Source organism: Macaca nemestrina, chromosome 19 (genome assembly GCF_043159975.1).
Source record: "Macaca nemestrina isolate mMacNem1 chromosome 19, mMacNem.hap1, whole genome shotgun sequence".
NCBI classification, from domain to species: Eukaryota; Metazoa; Chordata; class Mammalia; order Primates; family Cercopithecidae; genus Macaca; species Macaca nemestrina.
Window position 1 is genome coordinate 22923723 of NC_092143.1, and position 23116 is coordinate 22946838.

The 23116-nt window shown below is 43.0% G+C and overlaps 1 protein-coding gene across 2 annotated transcripts; it reads left to right on the forward strand.

Moving 5' to 3' along the window:
* The first annotated feature begins 1465 nt into the window (after positions 1–1465).
* Positions 1466–22165, forward strand: NARS1 (asparaginyl-tRNA synthetase 1). Of its 2 annotated transcripts, none has more exons than XM_011733430.3 (14): positions 1466–1603; positions 2647–2726; positions 7128–7286; positions 7373–7462; positions 9103–9181; positions 11677–11747; positions 13961–14047; positions 14877–15098; positions 15210–15409; positions 15795–15930; positions 16622–16735; positions 19650–19781; positions 20346–20477; positions 21059–22165. In XM_011733430.3, exons 1-14 carry the CDS (start codon positions 1561–1563, stop codon positions 21188–21190), a joined length of 1677 nt encoding a protein of 558 aa, XP_011731732.1. In that variant the 5' UTR covers positions 1466–1560; the 3' UTR covers positions 21191–22165. The 2 variants fall into 2 exon arrangements, with proteins under 2 accessions (XP_011731732.1, XP_011731733.1); XM_011733431.3 differs by lacking the exon at positions 1466–1603 and adding an exon at positions 2172–2191.
* Positions 22166–23116: the final 951 nt, after the last annotated feature.

Genomic DNA, 23116 nt, shown 5'->3' on the forward strand with positions numbered 1-23116 from the left:
GGTCTGAAACTCCTGACCTCAAGTGATCCACCCACCTTGGCCTCCCAAAGTGCTGGGGTTGATTACAGGTGTGTGCCACTGCGCCTGGACCTGGTTCATATTCTTGATAGGCCCTGAACCTATATATGGAGTTATTTTTTTGGGGACCTTTCATAAAAAAAGGGTTTTCTTTTGCTTCAGGGACAAACTCTGGTAGTCCACTAAATAGAGAATAAAGGGCCGGGCACTTTGGGATGCTGAGGCAGGAGGATCACTTGATCCTAGAAGTTGGAAACCAGCCTGGGCAACACAGAGAGACCCCTCCCCTCCTCCATCTCCACAAAAATAAAAAATAAAAATAAAAATAAACGAGCCAGGCATGGTGGCGTGCACCTATAGTCCCAGCTACTTGGGAGGCTGAAGTGGGAGGCTCGCTCGAGCCCAGGAGTTCGAGGCTGCAGTGAGCTATGACAGCACCACTGCACTCCAGCCTGAGCAACAGAGAAGACCCAGTCTCCAAAAAAAAAAAAAAAAAACACCAAAAAAAAAAAAGTTGAAAATGATGACAGATCCTTTATTAGCACCTCTTACATGCCCGGGCAGTGAACTTACATCATCTTTCACAAACAGAGAAACTGAACCTCATTCAGATTAGGTAATTTATCTGAAGACACAGATAAACCCCTCCCAGCGCCTGAGTCTCGGCGCAATCGGGATGCTTCGCAGCGGGGCAGGGGCAGGGCCCGGAGCCACCGCCATGGCAGCCTGGGGGAACGACGGATTCGGGGAAGCTCAGCCTGGCCCTTCAAGTCCCGGGCCCAGCAAGGGCCAGGACCCTCCCTCCCTGCAATCGGTCCCCAAACTCGCTGAATGAAGCTCATTCAGATTAGATAATTTATCTGAAGACACACGGTTAGTAAAAGGCAGAACCCAGGTTTGTATTCCGAAGCCCTTTTGTTCTTTTCCACCACATTATTATGGACTCCCTAACAGTAATCCTTGTAATTTTTAAATGAACATACACCATAGTTCCTGTCCTGAACACCGAGAGACGTTGGTTCACGGAGGTGAGAAAGTTAACGCATCCCGCTGCGTCCCCTCCACCGCCGCGCACCCAGTCTCGCAGCTGGCATGGTGTTTGCTGGTGACATGAACTCAACCAGCCTCCAGCATCTGGGGATCGGGGTGACATCCTTTGGTCTGGTTTGCAAGAGGACCCGCACGCCTCCAGCTGGGACAGAATTGAAAGGTTCAGAAAGGAAAGCTGGGGAGGTGGGGAAGGAAGAGTGCAAAAGTGACGCTGTGCCACGGTCTCCAGGGCCAAGCAGCCCCGGGCCAGGCTGTGCACTCCGACCTGCGCAAACGCGTGGGGCGGTGCGTCTCCGGATCCGGAAGTTGCCTCTGCCCTCACCAAATATGGCGGCCCCGGCGCCGCTCGCCCGCCTCTCGTAACCAATGGAACCGCGGCGGTCGGTTGATTCACGCAGGCGGTCTCCGCTCTGCGCTCTCTGATGCAACGCCGGAGTCGCGGAAGCCGTTGGTGCACGTCGGCGTGGCAAGACGTCGGCGGTATTGCAGTCTATGTCCTTGGAGGTGACCAGGGCCACTGCAGGCATGGTGCTAGGTGGGTGAGACTCGTGTGGCGCGGTGTTCCCTGCCTGGGGCAGGAACTCTGCTCCATCCGGGTTCCGGCGCTTTCCTTAGTGCGTACTAGAGTGGGCGCCCCGCGAATGTTTGGGGACCGATTACAGGGAGGAAGGGAGGGTCCTGGCCCTCGCTGGGCCCGGGACTTGAAGGGCCAGGCCGGGCTTCCCCGAGTCCGTCGTTCTCCCGGGCTGCAATGGCGATGGCTCCGGGCCCTGCCCCTGCGCCGCTGAGAAACATCCCGATTACGCTGAGACTCAGGCGCTGGAAGGGGTTCAGACACAGGGTAGCCCCTACTCCCCCAGATCTTCAAAGTGATCGTCAGGAAGAGGCTTTAGGATTCCAGTTGTTTTCTCCCAGCCTCATTTTTTTTATTGAGGTTTCCGGGGAGACCATACTGTGCAGTAGAAAAAAAAAGAGAGAGACCTGTATGGATGTCACTGTTCAGACCTACTAGTTGTGAGGCCTGAAATTTTCCAACCTCATAGCTTCTGTTTCCTTTGAAGATCAGAGGGAGCTGGTGTTTATTTGCCATCTCTACAAAAACTGGCACTGGGATATCTGATTTGTATGTGTTATTTTATTTCATCCTCAGTACAGCCTTTCAAGATGGGGATTGTTTTTCTTATTTTATAGATAAAGATATAAGCTCAGAAAGGCTAAGTAAATTCTCCAGAATCACCCTTCCTTTTAAGGTACAAAATCGAAGATTCCAGCATATGTCTGACCAACTTCAAAGCCCTTGTTTTATTTTTGGGTGCCCAGTTGGATAGAATAAATATCACAAAGTGAAATGATCAGAGTTCATTTTGAAAACCTGGATTGTTAACTAATGTTTTTAATGAGATGGATGTTATTGAAATGGAGTGGGGAAATAATTAGGATATTAATTTCTTATGGACCTCAGTAATTTTTACTAATCGATGCTTGTTCTGTTTACAAAGGTAAGGAATGAATAAAGTAGTAAGGTGACTAATAGTTAATGGTCAGACCACAACTTACCCTCATTTTGTCAAACAACAGAGCTGTACGTCTCTGACCGCGAGGGAAGCGATGCCACGGGAGATGGAACCAAGGAGAAACCATTTAAAACTGGTCTAAAGGTAGAGTCTCTTCTCATTAGGAAAATGAGACTGCATTTATTAATGACTTATGTCAATTATCATGTGACTTGTCAAGAATTTAATTTCAAACCCTGAGTTCCAAAGAGAATTTTCAGAAAAGGGAAAGTAAGGAATGCGGACAGATATGTGACTTTAAGATTGTTAGATGATGGAAGTCTAAACTTACTTTAACATTTTAAAAAAAAGGTATCTTCTTTTTTACCACATGGCATTGCTTCTTGGAATCTTTCTCTGCAATGAGTCAGATTGCTGGATTTTCAATTCTTGTAAAGATAAAAGTTCTTTCCTCAATCACAGTGAGCTCATGACCAGGGGGCTCCTGAGAGGACTTTTGGTGAATTTACCACAATTCAGAGTATGATCCTGAGATTTGACTCCAAGACCTGGTTTATACCAGCACACCAAGAATGGATTCTTGGAGCTGACTCATGACTTGGAGCTTGAAGCTAGAATGCCAATTTATTAACGTGCAATTATTTCTCAGGATCTAGAATCCTTGAATGAGTTTAGCTCATTCTCAAAGAGGTTTGTCAAGAACTTGGACTCAGGCCAGATGCAGTGGCTCACGCCTATAATCTCAACAGTTTGGGAGGCTGGGGTAGATGGATCGCTTCAGCCCAAGAGTTTGAGACCAGCTTGGGCAACTTGGTGAAATCCTGTCTCTAAAAGAAACATAAAAATTAGCATGGCATGGTGGTGCGTGCCTGTGGTCCCAGCTACTCCAGAGACTGAGGTGGGAGGATTGCTTTAGCCTGGAAGGTGGAGGTTGCAGTGAGCCATGATTGTGCCACTGCACTCTAGCCTGAGACCCTGTCTCAAAAGTAAAAAAAAAAAAAAAAGGGGGGGGGGGGCTTGGACTCACAACGTGGGTGTTAGGTAGTTGATTGTATCAGGGTAAAGTGTGGCCTAAGACAACCTTCTTAAAATAGACCATGGACTTAGCTGTGAACTCATATGCTAGAATCCATTGGCTACAACTGCCACATAAGGAAGATGGTTAAAAGTTTCTTGGGTCTGGGCTTTGGTGCCTCAGGTCTGTAATCCCAGCACTTTGGGAGGCTGAGACTGGAGGATTGCTTGAGCCCAGAAGTTTGAGAACAGCCTGAGCAACGTGATAAGACCCTCATCTCTACAAAAAATTTAACTTCTTAAAACTTTTTAAATAAATTTAATTTAAAAAATAAAGATAGGATATTAACGCTCCCAAAGTGCTGGGATTATAGGAGTGAGCCATCACACCCTGCCAACTACAAAAATTTTTTTAAAAAAAGATTAGCCAGGCATGGTGGTATGCACCTGTGGCCCCAGCTACTCGGGAGACTGAGATGAGGGTACTATTTCAGCCCAGGAGGTTGAGGCTGCAGCGAGCCGTGATTGTGTCACTGCTTTGCACCCTGGACAGCAACAACAAAAAAGTTCCTTCCTTGAAGTATGTTAGGAAAAGCGGTGCCTTGACCCTCCTTTTTCTGTGCCTCCCTTTTGTTAACTGTGTTACAACATTTATAGTTACTGTCAAGTCCTCCTAACCTGGGAGCATTCTCCTCTCTCCTCTTGTAGATCATACCATATGGTTATACTTTGGTGTGTCATACATGGGTACTTGTTTTTAATTTTTTTTTTTTTTTCTGAGACAGGATCTTACTTTGTTGCCCAGGCTGGATTGCAGTAGCACCATCATGGCTCACTGCAGCTTCAACCCTGGGCTTAAGGGATCCTCCCACCTCAGCCTTCCAAGTAGCCCAGACCACAGGGGCATGTTACCACACCCAGTTAATTTGTTTCTTATTTGTAGATATGAGGTCTACAAATGTTGCCCAGGCTGGTCTTAAACTCCTGGGCTTAAGCAGTCCTGCTGCCTTGGCCTCCCAAAGTGCTGGGGCTACAGGTGTGAGCCACCACTCCTGGCTGGGTTTTACTTTTTAACCACTTTTAAGGGGAAATCTTTAATTTCTGGATTGTTGGTTGCCTCATTTTGCAGCTCCCAAAAACTAGCAACACTGTTTAGATGAACGTTTGCAGAATGTCACTCTTAACAAAAGCGTAGCATTCTGATTTGGGAACTGATAGTTTGGCTCTTTCAATTTCAGTGATACAAAAGGAGGGATCAGTACAGACTGTTGGGTAGTAAGTGAATTCTGAAGGACTTAGATGTATTCATGGGACCTTCTCTCCTGGTTTTGCATTTTAATCAATGGCTTTTTTTTTGTTTGAGACAGACTTTCGTTCTTCTTGCCCAGGGTGGAGTGCAGTGGCATGATCTCGGCTCACTGCAACCTCTGCCTTCTGGATTCAAGCAGTTCTCCCTGCCTCAGCCTCCTGAGTAGCTGGGATTACAGGCACCCGCCACCATGCCTGGCTAATTTTTTTTTAATATTATTATTATTTCTAGTAGAGATGGTGTTTCACCATGTTGGCCAGGCTGGTCTCGAACTCTTGACCTCAGGTGATCCACTCACCTTGCCTCCTAAAGGCTGGGATTACAGGCGTGTGCCACTGCGCCCAGCCCCTACATGTATTCTTACAATGTCTAGTTGTTAAAAGGATGGACTATTGAATGTTTTCTTTTTTTTTCTTTTTTTTTTTTCTTTTTTTGAGAAAGAGTCTCGCACTGTCACCCAGGCTGGAGTGCAGTGGTGCAATCTCAGTCCACTGCAACCTCTGCCTCCCAGGTTCAAGAGATTCTTTTGCCTCAGCCACCCGAGTGACTGGGACCACAGGCGTGTGCCATCACGCCTGGCCAGTTTTTGTATTTTTAGTAGAGACGGAGTTTCATCATATTGGCCAGGCTGGTCTCGAACTCCTGACCTCATGATCCGCCCACCTCAACCTCCCAAAGTGCTAGGATTACAGGCGTGAGCCACCACACCCAGCCCTTGAATGTTTTCAAAAGATCCAGATTCCCTCTTTCTCTGCAGCAGTCATAGAACTGAGAAAAAGTCCGTTTTTACAGGCTGCAGATCTTGCAACAAGAGAGTAATTCATTGCATTTCTTGTTTGGTTTAATAACTTGGAAGAGATTTCGAAAGATTATTTGAGGCTTTAAAGTATTCATCTTTTATATACTTTCAACTGTGTTTTAAAAACCACAAACGATAAACTATCAAATGATATGTAACACAGCAATGCCTGATATGTTCCATTGTTGCAAAGAGGTATTCTACAGTGTGGGAATTTTTCAGATTAAATGAGTTTAGCTTTTTGGGTTTTTTTTTTTTTTTTTTTTTTTTTTGAGACGGAGTCTCACTCTGTCGCCCAGGCTGGAGTGCAGTGGTGCGATCTCGGCTCACTGCAAGCTTCACCTCACGACATTCTCCTGCCTCAGCCTCCCAAGTAGCTGGGACTACAGGCGCCCGCCACCACGCCTGGCTAATTTTTTGTATTTTTAGTAGAGATGGGGTTTCACTGTGTTGGCCAGGATGGTCTCAATCTCCTGATCTTGTGATCCTCCTGCCTCGGCCTCCCAAAGTGCTGGGACTACAGGCGCCTGCCACCACGCCTGGCTAATTTTTTGTATTTTTAGTAGAGACGGGGTTTCACTGTGCTAGCCAGGATGGTCTTGATCTCCTGATCTTGTGATCCTCCTGCCTCGGCCTCCCAAAGTGCTGGGATTACAGGCGTGAGCCACCGCACCCAGCCCCTTTTTGTGTTCTTAACCATTGTTTTGTTGAAAGTTTCAAAAATGTCTGACACTTCTCTGATCTCTCACAGAGGACTACGTTTTAGATGTCACCTGCAGTTGGCTTTTGCTGTCAGGTGTCTCTTCTGTTGTCTGTATATCTGTGCTGGTTGCTACAGCCACTTAAGATCTGTTGCTTGTAGTCTGCTTGTCCTGGAGAACTGTATAGTGTATGCCCGAACTTGCTGGAATTGTTTGTGAGAGGACCTCAGAGCTTCAGCTTTAGCCAGTGTGCTTCTTTTGTTTTTTCTTTTCTTGAGATGGAGTCTTGCTTTGTTGCCCAGGCTGGAGCGCAGTGGCGCGATCTCGGCTCACTGCCAGCTCTGCCTCCTGGGTTCACACCATTCTCCTGCCTCAGCCTCCTGAGTAGCTGAGACTACAGGTGCCTACCACCACACCCAGCTAATTTTGTATATTTTTTTTAGTAGAGACGGGGTTTCACCATGTTAGCCAGGATGGTGTCAATCTCCTGACCTCGCCCACCTCGGCCTCCCAAAGTGCTGGGATTACAGGCGTGAGCCACCATGCCCAGCCAACCAGTGTGCTGCTTAAATGTTCAACCAGTCACTCCGCCGACATCAGCTTTTGGTTGTTGGGGTCTTTATGCTTAGATTGTTCAAGTTGCCTTATACTTGAGATGTTATTTTGATTTTAAGTGTTGTACGATGTTCAAGAACTGTCTTTTTTTCTCCTCCCTACCCAAGGCTTTGATGACAGTAGGAAAAGAACCATTTCCTACCATTTACGTAGATTCACAAAAAGAAAATGAGAGGTGGAATGTTATTTCTAAATCACAGTTGAAGAACATTAAAAAGATGTGGCATAGGGAACAAATGAAGAGTGAATCCCGGGAAAAGAAAGAGGTGAGTCCTGAACTTGCCACAGTGAACGTTGTTAAAGTTAGAACTCTGGAAACAATGTTAACCAACTGCTTCATCTTTAAAATTAGGCAGAAGATAGTTTACGAAGAGAAAAGAACCTGGAAGAAGCAAAGAAGATTACCATTAAAAACGATCCAGCTCTCCCAGAGCCAAAATGTGTAAGTTTGTTTATCTTTTCAAATACCGTGGACTTGGCTACCTCAGATCATTATTTCTGTGTGTGAGGGGCATGCCATGTGGTTTGTTCCTTTACATTTTGTTTTTACTTTCCTTTTATTTTTTATTTCTTAATTTTAAATTTTAATTTATTTATTTTGAGACAGAGTCTCGGTCTGTTGCTCAGGCTGGAGTGCAGTGGTGCAGTTTCTGCTTACTACAACCTCTGCCTCCTGGGCTCAAGCGAGCCTCCCAAGTAACGGGGACCACAGGCATGCACCACCACACCTGGCTAACTTTTATTTATTTTTAATTTTTGTAGAAACAGGCTCCCATATTGCCCAGGCTGGTTTCAAACTCCTGGGCTCAAGGGATCCTCTCACCTCAGCCTCCCAAAGTGCTGGGAATTCAGGCATGAGCCACCATGCCTGGCCTACTTTCCTTTCAGAAGGGACATAGAAAAATAATGTTTTAGAGTTATGAGGCTAGTTCTTTAGGGGTTCATTTTATTACACAGTCAAGTAAATGCATGTTGAATGAATTCTGTCCCAATTGAATGCCAGCAGATGGGGGACCCAGGCCTGACTGCGCTTCATGATGTTGGTCAAGTGATTTAACCCTCTCTAGTGTCGGTGTGCTTATAAAACGAAGAGGTTGAAATCCATGAGTTTCATGTTTATTTAAATAGAGTAAAAGTTTGTGAATTGTGAAATTAGATTCACTCTTCTTCCTTCTGTTCTTTCTGGAACCCAAATAGATTGCTGGACTATGAATGAAAATGGTTTGATTTCCAGTAGTTCTTATTTTATTATTTATTTATTTATGAGACAGAGTTTCGCTGTTGTCACCCGGGCTAGAGTGCAGTGGGGAGATGTCAGCTCACTGCAACCTCCACCTCCCAGATTCAAGTGATCGTCCTGTCTCAGACTCCTAGGTAGCTGGGATTACAGGTGCCCGCCACCATGCCTGACTAATTTTTATATTTTTAGTAGAGATGGGGTTTCACCATGTTGGCCAGACTGGTCTCAAACTGCTGACCTCAGGTGATCTGCCCACCTCAGCCTCCCAAAGTGCTGGGATTACAGGCTTGAGCCACCACGCCCAGCCAGATTTCCAGTAGTTCTTACTGCTGATGAATTTTTCTATTATTTCCTTATTGATGGAGCTGGGGTTTTTTGGCTGCATTCACCAGCCCCTTCCGCTACTCATCTCCTTTCTCCTTCATCCCCCAAACAAAAGTTAGCCTTTTTAGATACCAGGTTCTGGAAGGTATCGAAGAACTGTGGGGTCACGAAAAGGCTCCGTGTGGACTGGGATTGTTGCTATTGTGGGACGCAAGTGCTCCACTTATGACAAATGAATTCATTTATTAATTAATTTCATCTAGCAATACCTGAAATTCTTCTGGGTGTTTCTCATTACCAGTTTTACCCTAAGAAAGAAGACTTGAAGTGTTTTTTTGTTTTAAACCACTCCAGTACAGTGAAATGTGTTTGGTTCTGACCTGCAGTAGAGGGGCTGTCTCCAGTTTTGAACCATTTGTGATTTTTAACACTTTACTACCGTCTGTCTAATATTAGTGAAAAAGTTGGTGTGTATAAATGACATTATTGAACAAATGTTATTTATTTCAATTTGACAGGTGAAGATTAGTGCATTAGAAGGATATAGAGGCCAAAGAGTAAAGGTGTTTGGCTGGGTCCACAGGCTGCGTAGGCAAGGTAAATGGCAAAGCTTTTCCTTCTTTCTAATTTTTAAATATCTCTGGTCTTAGATGAAGAAAAACACAGATTTGCAGGGGTTTTTTTCTGCCTTTTTTTTTTTGAGACAGAGTCTCACTTTGTTGCACAGGCTGGAGTGCAGTTGTGCTATCTTGGCTCACTGCAACGTCCGCCTCTCAGGTTCAAACAATTCTCCTGCCTCAGCCTCCTGAGTAGCTGAGATTACAGGTTACATGCCACCACACCTGGCTGATTTTTGTAATTTTAGTAGAGACAGTGTTTCACCATGTTGGCCAGTCTTGTCTGGAACTCCTGGCCTCATGTGATCCATCGTCTTGGCCTCCCAAAGTGCTGAGATTACAGGTATGAGCGCTTATGCCTGGCCCTCTTTTTTTTTTTTTTTGGGTATGCTGGCTAGAACTCCCCCCAGCCATCCTGCTGCCTCAGCCTGAGCAGCTGCGCTTACAGGCACATACATAGCACCTCACCTGGCTTTAAAGGATAGAGTGATTTATATCTTAAATTTGTTCTTGTTTAAAATGACTATTGAAAGTATAAAAATTTTTAAATGCTATTTTAACAGTTAGCAATTACAGTGATGAAGACATGTCCAGTAAATATTTGTCAAGTATTTGTCAAACTGGGAGGATCGCTTGAGCCCAGGAGGCAGAGGTTGCAGTGAGCAGAAACTGCACCGCTGCACTCCAGCCTGAGCAACAGAGCGAGAAAGGAGATGAGTAGAGGAAGGGGCTGGTGAATGTAGCCAAAAACCCCCAGCTCCATCACTAAGGAAATAATAGAAAAATTCATCAGCAATAAGAACTACTGGAAATCTGGCTGGGCATGGTAGCTCAAGCCTGTAATCCCAGCACTTTGGGAGGCTGAGGTGGGCAGATCACCTGAGGTCAGGAGTTTGAGACCAGTTTTAATTATTTAGCAAAAACCAAGGGGTGTTACCATAGGAAGTTTACATCTGAGTCTGAAACTTGGCCATAGTTTTGACTCTTATAAACTGTGTATTTGCATTCTCGCTTGGCTCTGACATTTTGTTTCCTCTTTCCCTTTTTATTATTATAATATATAAACATTATTACTTTTACTATTTATTATGAGGGATTAGCAAATCTTTCATTAAAAAGTGGGATGGGGCCGGGCACGGTGGCTCAAGCCTGTAATCCCAGCACTTTGGGAGGCCGAGATGGGTGGATCATGAGGTTAGGAGATCGAGACCATCCTGGCTAACACGGTGAAACCCCGTCTCTACTAAAAATACAAAAAAAACTAGCCGGGCGAGGTGGCGGGCGCCTGTAGTCCCAGCTACTCGGGAGGCTGAGGCAGGAGAATGGCGTAAACCTGGGAGGCAGAGCTTGAAGTGAGCTGAGATCCGGCCACTGCACTCCAGCCTGGGCGACAGAGCAAGACTCCGTCTCAAAAAAAAAAAAAAAAAAAAAAAAAAAGGTGGGATGGGCCAGGTGCGGTGACTCACGCCTATAATCCCACTACTTTGGGAGGCCAAGGTGGGTGGATTGCCTGAGGTCAGGAGCTCAAAACCAGCCTGGCCAACATGGTGAAACCTTGTCTCTACTAAAAATACAAAAATTAGCCGGGTGTGGTTGTGGGCACCTGTAATCCCAGCTACTCGAGAGGCTGAGGCAGGAGAAGCAGTTGAACCTGGGAGGCGGAGGTTGCAGTGAGCTGAGATCATGCCATTGTACTCCAGCCTGGGCAACAAAAGCGAAACTCCCTCTGAAAAAAAAAGCGGTCAGGAGGGGACAAAAAATACAAATGAAATGTTTTAAGTAGATTTCAGTAATGGACCTTTGAGACATAAATAAGAAAAAGTGATTTTGTTCAAGAACATTTATGTATCACCCACTGAGTGCACAGTACTACACCAGACATTGCAGGGGATTCAAGGGTGGATAAGGCGTAATGCCTTAACTCATGTTGCCTTCTGTCTTGCTTTCCCCTGGTTTTATGGATCTTGGGGATCATGTAGGATTTGAAAGTCTAAAACACTGAAAATAAAATATTTTACAAATACTGAGTAGTGGTATTACCAGTGGTTACTTCACGGGTAGGGAGCCATGTGGGAGGTCTGAACTTCAGTGTTTAACCTTGGAGTTTCCTTTAGATAAGATTAAGTCATGGCTGGGTGCAATGGCTCATACCTGTAATCTCAGCACTTTGGGAGCCTGAGGTAGGAGGACTGCTTGAGCCCAGGAGCTTGAGACCAGTCTGGGCAACACAGTGAGACCCCTGTCACTACAAAATAATTAGCCAGGTGTGGTGGCATGTGCCTATAGTCCCAGCTATCTGGGAGGATAAGGTGAGTGGTTTGCTGGAGCCCAGGAGGCTGCTGTGAGCTGTGATTGTGCCGCTGCACTCTAGCCTGAGTGACAAAGTGAGACCCTATCTTTAAAATTTTATATATATATATATAAAATTTGGTGCTTTGAGAACAGTCTGCCTAAATTATTATTTCTCATTTTTAGGAAAGAATTTAATGTTTCTGGTGTTGCGAGATGGTACAGGTTATCTTCAGTGTGTCTTGGCGGATGAGTTGGTAAATATTTTCTCTTACTTATGCCTGAAAATTAGATGTTTTCGGTAGATTCCTCTATTGTTCTGGGAATTCTAGAATCTATACATTTATTTAAAATTTTTATTTTGTTGACAATGAATGTCAATAAAACATCACATTGTATACTATAAACATGCAATTTTTATTTGTTTATTATACCTTAATAAGGCTAGGGGAAGAAAACTTTTATGGAAAATTTCCAGCACATTAAAAAATAGAACCATATAAAAAAATCCTCAAATGCTCATCACCCAGCTTCTGTAACTACCAGTATATGGCTAATCCTGGTAAGATATTGCGTCTCAGACATCATATCATTTAAATACACATGCTTATGCATCTCTAAGAAAAATAATGTGGCTGGGCATGGTGGCTCACACCTGTAATCTCAACACTTCGGGAGGCTGAAGTGGGCAGATTGCTTGAACCCAGGAATTTGAGACCAGCCTGGCAGCATGGTGAAATCCTGTCTCTACAAAAGATACAAAAGTTAGTCAGGTGTGGTGGTGCATATCTGTAGTCTCAGCTACTCAGGAGGCTGAGGTGGGAGGATGGCTTGAGCCAGGGAGGCAGAGGTTGCAGTGAGCCAAGACGATGCCACCACCCTCCAGCCTAGGCAATAGAGTGAAACCTTGTCTCAAAAAAAAAAAAAAAAAGAAAGAAAGAAGGACAGATAATATAGTCACCCATTATTATCACACCCTCCACCAAATTAATACAACTACTAAATATGATCTAATATCCAGATTCTTACCAGTTCATACTGCCTTTTTATAGTTGGTTGATTGGAATGAGCATTCTAACAAGATTAACATGCTGCATTTAGTAATATGACTTTGACATTTTCTTTATAACTCTGCTGCTCCCTTTGCATGCTCTTTTCTGCTCTCACCCACCCACTGATAAAGATTTGTTGGGAAAACCCTGGTGGATTGTCCTGTGGAACTTCTCACATTCTGGATTTGGTTGTTTGCATCCTTGTGGTGTTCTTTAACATGTTCTTCTAGTCTCTGTATTTTTTATAAATTGGAAGTTGCAGGTTAAATCTGATTAGGTTCAGTTTTTTGGCACAACTACTTGGGCAAAGCTACGTTCTTTTAGTTGCATCACGTCAAGAGGCACGTAAGGTGTGGTTATGTTTTTTTTTTTTTTTTTTCTTTTTTGAGACAGATTCTTGCTCTGTCACCTATGCTGGAGTGCAGTGGCGTGATCTCAGCTTGGTGCAACCTCTGCCTCACAGATTCAAGTGATTCTCTTGCCTCAGCTTCCCGAGTAGCTTGGACTACAGGCATATGCCACTACACCCAGCTATTTTTTTTGTTTTTAGTAGAGACAGGTTTTTGCCATATTGGCCAGGCTGGTCTTGAACTCCTGACCTCAGGTGATCTACCCGCCTCAGCCTCCCAAAGTGCTGTGATTACAGGTGTGAGCCACCATGCCTGGCTGGTTGTCTTTTTTATGACTAGTGGGTTCAGGTGTTGGCAGCCTGATTTCTTCCTTTCAGAGTCCCCTATCAATTTTTTCCTAATGACTTTAGTAAGAAGTGATTATAGTGTAGATGGGCTCTGTATGGTTTTTGTTTGTTTGTTTGTTGTTTTGAGACACAGGGTTTCTCAAAAAGAGTGCAGTGGCATCATCATGGCTCATTGCAGCCTCGACTTCCCAGGACCAAGCAATTCTCCCATCTCAGCCTCCCAAGTAGTTAGGACTATAGGCGAGAACCACCACACCCAGCTAATTTTTATTTCTCTCTCCCTTTGTTGTCCAGGCTGGTTTTGAACTCCTGGGCTCCAGTGAGCCTCCCACCTCAGCCTCCCAAAGTGTTGGGATTACAGGCATGAGCCACTGTGCCCAACCTGTATGTTACTTTAATAGTCTAGATTTTTATAAATAAATAAATAAACTGTCCAGATATTTTTAAGTGATGTGGGTCAGTGTTGTTTATTCATATGTGTGTAAAGTGTGTATTTACATGTATATGTTTGTATTTACATGTATTTGTGTATGTATAGATAAACCTCTGTCTTCCACAAAAATAGCTATATTTTAATATTAATAATATGTGGCCATCTCACTCTTTATTTTACTAGTATTTGATCAGATAACTTGTTTGTAAATAATCCCTTTGATTTTCTATATGGTAGAATTTTTAAATCAATGTGAATAACTAAAGTTGAGCTTTGACCTTTTTATAGTGTCAGTGCTACAATGGAGTATTGTTGTCCACGGAGAGCAGTGTTGCAGTGTATGGAATGCTAAATCTTACCCCAAAGGGCAAGCAGGTGAGTGGATTGAGTTTTGCACTGGGTGAACGAATAGTTTATTTATTGGTTTGTTTTCCAGTGTCTTGGTTTGTACATTTGGCATATGTATTAGGGTTCTTCAGAGGGACAGAGCTGGTGGGATAGATGTATATATGAAAGGGAGTTTTTAAGGAGAATTCACTCAGAAGATCACAAGATGAAGTCCCACGATAGACCATCTGCAAGCTATGGAGCAAGGAAGCCAGTAGTGGCTGAGTCCAAGTTCAAAAGCCTCAAAAGTAGGGAAGTGGACAGGGCAGCCTTCAGTCTGTGGCCGAAGGCCCAAGAGCCCCTGGCAAAGTACTAGTGTAAGTCCAAGAGTCCACAAGCTGGAGAACTTGGAGTCTGATGTTCGATGACAGGAAGCATCCAGCATGGGAGAAAGATGAAGGCTGGAAGACCTGGCAGGTCTGCACTTCCACCTTCTTCCTCCTGCTCTTTCTAGCGAGGCTGGTAGCCGTTTGGGTGATGCCCATCCACACTGTGGGTGGATCTGCTCAGGAGGCTGAGGCAGGAGAATCACTTGAACCCAGGAGGCAGAGGTTGCTGTGAGCCAAGATTGTGCCACTGCACTGCAACCTGGGCGACAGAGCGAGACTCCATCTCAAAAAAGATATTTGTGTGTATGTGAGTGTGTATCCAGAAAGAATATTCATAAAAATATCAATATAAAACTAAAGTAAGAGAATTATGAGGTTCTTAAAAATCTCAGCTTACCAAAACTTTGACATAAATTAAAATCCTCAATACTGTTAATTTTTTATTTCCTTTTCCTTCTTTCTCTGGACCCCACTTTTTAAAAATGCAGGCTCCAGGTGGCCATGAGCTGAGTTGTGACTTCTGGGAGCTAATTGGGTTGGCCCCTGCTGGAGGAGCTGACAACCTGATCAATGAGGAGTCCGACGTTGACGTCCAGCTCAACAACAGACACATGATGATCCGAGGAGAAAACATGTCCAAAATCCTAAAAGCGCGATCCATGATCACCAGGTGCTTTAGAGATCACTTCTTTGATAGGGGGTACCATGAAGTAAGTATGTGTTCGTCAGCTTTTGCAAACAATAAATTTTTTGCCATTTTGAAACTTGAATAGTGGTGCTCACGATAGACATTGATTTACTCCTTCTTTGCATTTGAACAGATTACTCCTCCATCATTAGTTCAAACACAAGTAGAAGGTGGTGCCACACTCTTCAAGCTTAACTATTTTGGAGAAGAGGCATTTTTGACTCAATCCTCTCAGTTGTACTTGGAGACCTGCCTCCCAGCCCTGGGAGATGTTTTTTGTATTGCGCAGTCATACCGGGCAGAGCAGTCCAGAACACGAAGGCACCTGGCTGAGTATGAAATTGCCTTTTTGTTTTTATTTCTTTTTAGTTCATATCTTTAGAGAAGAAATCTTAGTGTAGGTAAATTATGTCTGTTTAAAAAAAAAACAAAAAACTGATACATTAAGTGGTTAACGGAAGAACATGTAACAAAGTTTTGCCACCTTAGATCATAGCTAAGGTCTCTTTTTTCACTTTGACTTGATCTTTTATATATGAAGGAACAAACAGGAAATTGCTACTCAGTGGAGAAGAGGGGAGTCCACAGCTAATTTGCAAAGCTGGGAATTGGTAGCATTGTTGGAATTTTATGGACAGCTTCCCGATGTTAAAAGCCTTGCTGGAGGAAAAAACAGTGCAGGAGAAAAGCAGTTCTGAACTAGTGTCTTGTTCTTCAGGTACACTCACGTGGAAGCTGAGTGTCCTTTCCTGACCTTTGATGACCTCCTGAACCGGTTGGAGGACTTGGTTTGTGATGTGGTAGATCGAATATTGAAGTCTCCTGCAGGGAGCATAGTGTATGAGCTCAACCCGGTAGGTGCAGTGTTTATGGAAAGAAAAAGTCACAGTCCTTTTTTGGAAGACAATGAAGTCGTCATCCTCAGTTTTTGTAGATTTGATGGCTTGGTGAGCTGAAATAAGTGACTAATTATTTTGAAGACTAGAATTTGATGTTAGTCATTGTCGATAATTGTATAATGTTTTCAGTTATGTAAGAAGAGACTCATGTTTTCCATTTTAGGAATGTCTACATAGTTTTCTAGTCTGACGTTTTCTATATATATGTGTGTGTGTGTGTGTGTGTGTGTGTGTATATGTATTTTTTTTTTTGAGACGGAGTCTCACTCTGTCACCCAGGCTGGAGTACAGTGGCGCGATCTCTGCTCACTGCAACCTCTGTCTCCCAGGTTCAAGCGATTCTCCTGCCTCAGCCTCCTGAGTAGGTGGGATTACAGGAGCCTACCACTACCCCCAGCTAATTTTTGTATTTTTAGTAGAGATGGGGTTTTACTGTGTTGGCCAGGCTAGTCCCAAACTCCTGACCTCAAGTGATCTGCCCACCGCAGCTTCCCAAAATGCTGGGATTACAGGCATAAGCCACCACCCCTAACTGAAGTAAAATTTTATAATAATAATATTTTATAATAATAGTTTTTAATGGAAATTTTAGTGTTAATGTTTACATTTACGTATATACACATTATATTTTTCCTTTCTTCTATAGAACTTTCAGCCCCCCAAACGGCCTTTCAAACGGATGAACTATTCAGATGCTATCATTTGGCTAAAAGAACATGATATAAAGAAAGAAGATGGAACTTTCTATGAATTTGGAGAAGTATGTATTCCTTTCTCTCATTGTTTCCAAGGTGGGATTGGGCTCCAGTTCTCTTCTTCTGGTTAATCAACTAGTAATGTGGGTGGCATCTGCCTGTCCTCAAATAAATGGTAACAGCAGAACCTGCTTCATGGGGTTGCCTGCAGATTCACTGAGTTAACAGAGTCAGCCTTAGGACAGTGCCAGTTCTGTAGCGTCCAGTAAGTGTGAGTGAGTTTCTTTTTTTGTTTTTTTTTTTGTTTGTTTGTTTTGAGACAGAGTCTCACTCTGTTGCCCAGGCTAGAATGCAGTGGCATGATCTCGGCTCACTGCAGCCTCTGCCTCCTGGATTCAAGCAATTCTCCTGCCTCAGCCTCCCGAGTAGCTGGGACTACAGGCGCATACCACCACGCCCAGCTAATTTTATTATTTTTAGTAGAGACGGTTTCACCATGTTGGCCAAGATGGTCTCGATCTCTTGACCTCATGATCCGCCCGCCTCAGCCTCCCAAAGTGCTGGGATTATAAGTGTGAGCCACCGCTCCTGGCCAAGTGTGAGTTTCTAAGCTGCCTTCACGTCTCCTGCTTTGCCTCTTCCCTCTTCCTTCATTGTTCTTCCTTGGCCACAGCTTATAAACTCTCCTTATTCTCTAGGCTGGCAGGAGTGCTTTAGAAGGTTGTGAAGCCTTTGAAATCACATGCAAAATGATGGTATATAGATATATATGTATATTTTTTTTCTGGAGAATGTATCTTTTGCTTTTAAAAAGAGGTTCATCACCTCCCCCAAAACAGTGATTTAAAGCTCCTTAATGTGGAAGATGAGAAAGAAGATAGCCATTGGTTAAAAATGCAAAACCAAGAGAGAAGGTGTTGGAAAAGGTAGCCTAGTGCCCCAGATAAACTTAGCATTTCGGTTTTGCCTGAGAACCACTCTCCCAGCATGCACTTGGATTGCAAGTTTTCTTTCTTTGGGACAGCGTCTCCATCTGTCATCCAGGCTGGAATGCATGGGTGCGATCATAGCTGGCTACAACCTTGAACTCCAGAGTTCAAGTGATCCTCCTACATCAGCCTCCAAAAGTGCTGGGATTACAGATGTGAGCCACCACGCCCAGCTAATTTTTTATTATTTGTAGAGATGGCATCTCCCTATGTTGGCCCAGGCTGGTCTCAAACTCCTTGGCTCAAGCAATCCTCCTACCCTGGCCTCCCAAAGTGTTGGGATCACGGGCGTGAGCCACCGCGTCCGGTTCAAGTTTTCAACACTATGCTAGGCCCTCTTTCCTATGCATTTAACCATTACTTACATAATATTTGCACATCTAATTGTTTTACAGTTGAAATGTGTGTAGCTGCTACTACTTTTGGGTTTTAGAAGGAATTAATAGAAACAATATACTAGGTCTATGTAAAGCACTCTTATTGTTTCTGTGAATTCAGTTTTTTTTCTTTTTTAAAGAGATGGAGGTATTGCTTTGTTGACTGGGCTGGTCTCAAACTCCTGGCCTCAAGCAATCCTCTCACCTCAGCCTCCTGAGTGTTGAGATTATAGTGTTGAGATTATAGGCATGAGCCACACTGTATAGTGTTGATATTGTAGATGTGAGCCACACTGTGCCCAGCCTGTGAATTCAGTTTATGATGTATAATGACAAAATTTTGTATTGAGAACTTGAATACTTTTAGTGTACTTAATACTTAGTAAAATAGTGTAGTTGAGTGGAAGGAACACAAGCTGTGGAGTCAGAAGCCCCCCAGGTGGGCTTAGCTCCCACCTCTTTTGTGCTGTGTAACTGAAGACCAGTGACCCCCTCTCAGGTTCCTTATCTTTACGTTGGAAGTAACATCCATTTTGTAAGATTGTGGGGACTACAGGAGCAAAATGCCTAGCCAGGACAATGGCAGGGGAGCCTGTCAGCATTTACTATACATTGCTATTCCACACACATGAGGACACTAGAGTAGATACATGGCCTTCAGGCTTTTGAGGGGTATGAAATAAGACCTGTTTTCCCCTAACTAAATCTTACGCAGAACCTGCTGTGTAATGCAGATGCAAGCTGAGAGACTAGAGCTCTCCTGCTCATCTCCTGTTGCCTCTCGGCGTCTCCAAGGACGCAAGGGCTCCAGGGCCCGGAGCTTGAAAACAGGTGTGCTGGGTGATTGCTACCTCCATTTCACTTCTTCATTAAACAAATCTACGAGTCTTCTCCAGTTCTCTCAATCCGTTTTTACTGGGACAAGACTTTTCAGTTTTAACTTATGTGTTAACTTTATGTGTAGTACGGAAGGATGTTTTGAGAGAGAAACTAATGAGCTTGAGTCATCATCTAACATTGTTTGGCTAACTATTCCAGGTGTGCTTACCCTTACCAGTTTGACATTGGTTATTTGTCTCATGATTGTGCCTTTCTGTCATTGAAGGCATAACTGATTAATTACAACAGGAAAGAAGGGCAGATAACAGAGAGTTTAAAGATTAGTGTCATTAGTAATATACTCTGTGTGTAGATCAATGATGTCCTAGAGCATTCATGATTACCGTATGCCTTATGGGACTAAGTGGACCTCATTTGCTTCAGAGGTAGACAAAACAGGCCACTGAGAAAAATACTGAGCTGTGTCTAGTCACAGCTTGAGGCTGGCTTTTGTTTTTGTTTTTTTGATTTTCCTTCGTCAAGCAGCATAGTGCTTGAGATATGCTGTCAAGGGAGACAGATCTTTTACACTTCATTAAATAACTGAGTTTTAAGAATATGTTTATTTCTTTTTGAAAGAAATTATTCTTTACACAAATGTGTATGGGTTAAGGGTAGGTGTGTCTCTACTCTGTTGAATTGATAGGAGGAAGGACTGGTACAGGGTGAAGGAGCTGCTTCTGTCTTGTTGCAATCTAAGTTGTAAATGTTAATGAAGTCTTGTTTAACCTCAGGATATCCCAGAAGCTCCTGAGAGACTGATGACAGACACCATTAATGAACCAATCTTGCTGTGTCGATTTCCCGTGGAGATCAAGTCCTTCTACATGCAGCGATGTCCTGAGGATTCCTGTCTTACTGAATCTGTCAGTTTCTGTTTCAAAGAGTATTCATAATTTTGCTTTCTTTTTTTTTTTTTTTTTTTTTTTTTTTAGACGGAGTCTCGCTCTGTCGCCCAGGCTGGAGTGCAGTGCCCGGATCTCAGCTCACTGCAAGCTCCGCCTCCTGGGTTCACGCCATTCTCCTGCCTCAGCCTCCCGAGTAGCTGGGACTACAGGCGCCCGCCACCTCGCCCGGCTAGTTTTTTGTATTTTTTAGTAGAGACGGGGTTTCACCGTGTTAGCCAGGATACATAATTTTGCTTTCTAAGGGGATGGGGACTGTCATCTGGAATCAGATACAGCTCATGGCAAATATATCATTCTCTATCTAGAATGACAATAGTTAAAGACGTTGGGTTTTTCCCCCTCCCCTGATTGAGGTTAACATGCTTGGTTAAATTAGAGAAATGTAAATATTTGAATATTACGTAATCATAGTGCCTCCTTTAGCCCTTGGAGCTTAATCGTAATTTTCATTTGAACTCTAGAGCAATCCTGTGTCTGATCGCTTGAGAGTAATTGTGTATCTTCTTTCACTTACATTTAAAGGTCGACGTGTTGATGCCCAATGTTGGTGAGATTGTGGGAGGCTCAATGCGTACCAGCGATGCTGAAGAAATACTGGCAGGTTATAAAAGGGAAGGGATTGACCCTGCTCCCTATTACTGGTATACAGATCAGGTAAAACCAATTTTTTAAGCACTCAAAATTTTTTTCATTGTAATAATTCTGTATATATTGAAATTTTTTAAAGGGGAGAATTCAGGGTAGTACTTTGGTATTTGAATGAGCTGTATGTGTTCAGCTTCCAGGTTATAATAATGTGGTGTGTGAATATTGCCAGCTTTGTCTTGGCCAAGTTATATGTTGATTTCATTGGAAAACCTGTTTAACGCCTGGCTTGTTGATTGCAACTGAGTTTTAAAAAATTGATCCTACCAGTATCTAGTACCCTTCTTCATTTTCCTCTCATAAAGAGACATTGACTTATTTTAAAAGTTTTTAAGAATTTCTTCTTTCCAGGGTGGTACTTATTCCCTGGTTGATTTTTCATACCAAATTATTTCGTTACACATGGTTCATGAAGGCACAGAGATTAAGTGCTGAGATTACAGGCACAAGCCACTGAATCTGGCCGTAGTTGAATTCTTAACCACAGTGAGCTAACTCCTTTCATGGTGGAAAATCTTAACTACCTCAGATGAAATTTTTAACTAAGTATTTACTCCTCTTTCTTTCTTTCTTTCTTTTTTTTTAAACAGAGAAAATATGGCACGTGTCCACATGGAGGATATGGCTTGGGCTTGGAACGATTCTTAACATGGATTCTGAATAGGTATCACATCCGAGACGTGTGCTTATACCCTCGATTTGTCCAGCGCTGCACGCCATAACCAATTTCTCCAGAAGTGTGGAGGAAAGGTTATGAAAGGAACAGGCTCTTTAAAAAAGAAAACAAAAAGCCAGAATCTTCGTTTTTCTGTTTCATTGGGGTTTTCTCTGTCTGTGTTTCTTTCTACTACCATAAAAAGTACCTCAAATCACCTGAACATCGAGTTAAGGTTATCATCGTAAGAAAAAATATCCATTATGAAGTTTGGGGGAAATACCTGGCATGAAACTGTAGTTAGGGATACATTCCAGCATTTTATTCACTTTATTCAAGTTATTCATTTTATTCAAGTTATATGTATATATAATTCAACAATTTTAGATTATGGTGTAAGATATTCCAGTAACTTAATCTATCTGTGCTTTTAAGTGTACCTGGAATTCTTTGATTTATTTTATTGCATTAATGAGTTAAAGCAAAAATCTTGGGGGAAGAAATTGGCAATATGGTATAAAAATCTGCTCATATTAGAACACAGTATAATTCAGCAGCAGACACTAGAATCAAATGATAGTCTTTTGTATCAGTTATTAATCTTTTCTAAGTCTGCATAGCTGCTTATAATTCTGAGGCATACAAATTGATATGGAAGAATTTGTAAAAACAGAATTGCCTTAAAGGATTTTAAGTAAGAGCATAATTTTGGGGAGAGTTCTTTAGTGATTCACAATATCCCTCTTAGCATTAGTTTAAGGTAAAGAGGCAGACTGATGTTCCCTCTTTCCTGGTAATTCCTGAGTAATTAAGAGTAAGTTCCAAAAGGATTTGTAGCTGGAATCTTAATAACAATTGTCGGTGGCTGTTTGAGTTGCCCCCACCATGTCCTTAGATCTGATCTGTGCTACCTTATTAACTCACAGCAGGCTTACTGAATGGCTTCATTTCAGATTTAGTTGATTTCTCCACCAAATGCATGTCATATATTCTCAATAGGCTGTATTCCCAGCAGTCAATAAATGAACATCCGTAAAAACTCTTTGCTGGCATAATTTTCTTAAAGCTAAACATCTCTGTCACATTAGTTCATGCTTTTGCAATTATTTTATCTTTTTTTGATGTATATATGTGAAATTAAGTACTACTAAATTTAGGTATTGCTAATGTTACATGGTGATGAGAAGGAATGATTTTTTAAAATTAGATATGTGGGTCATGGTTACATCTTTTTTGTAATCATTTTTGTGTTACTTTTGGAGACATTAGATTTTATCCTGTTTTGCAATTAAGTGAAATGACAGGTCAAAATGAGGCATTTAGGCTGGGCGTGGTGGCTCACACCTGTAATCCCACCACTTTGGGAGACCAAGGCGGGTGGATCACCTGAGGTCAGGAGTTCAAGACCAGCCTGGGCAACATGGTAAAACCCTATCTCTACAAAAATACAAAAATTAGCCAGGCATGATGGTGGGTGCCTGTAATCCCAGTTACCCAGGAGACTGAGGTGGGTGAATTGCTTGAACTCAGGAGGCAGAGCTTGCAGAGAGCCAAGATCGCACCGTTGCACTCCAGCCTGGGCGACAGAGCAAGACTCTGTCTCAAAAAAAAAAAAAAAAAAAAAAAAAGGAAGAAATGAGGCATTTATAATCTATTAGGCCTGCATCTTTAAATAAAAAATGCTTGGAAGAATGTGAATGAGCTATAGATTGAACTAGGCAATTCATTTTATCAGAATTTAAGTGAAGAGGTTAGGCTCAGCCTAAATTTTAATGGTGTAAACAGGTCGAGAGTTTTAAAATATTAAGGGAGAGCCAGGATAAGGTATGGATAAGGGAGTTAAGGTCGTGACCTCAGGCCGAGAGACTGAGCACGGTGAGCAGCAAACCTCACAGGTGTGGACTTCACTCCTTCGTTGTGTAGTTACTACCCTAATCCAGGTGTCACAGATGCCATCCCGCTTCCTTGGACAGCTCACAGACAACCCTACCCT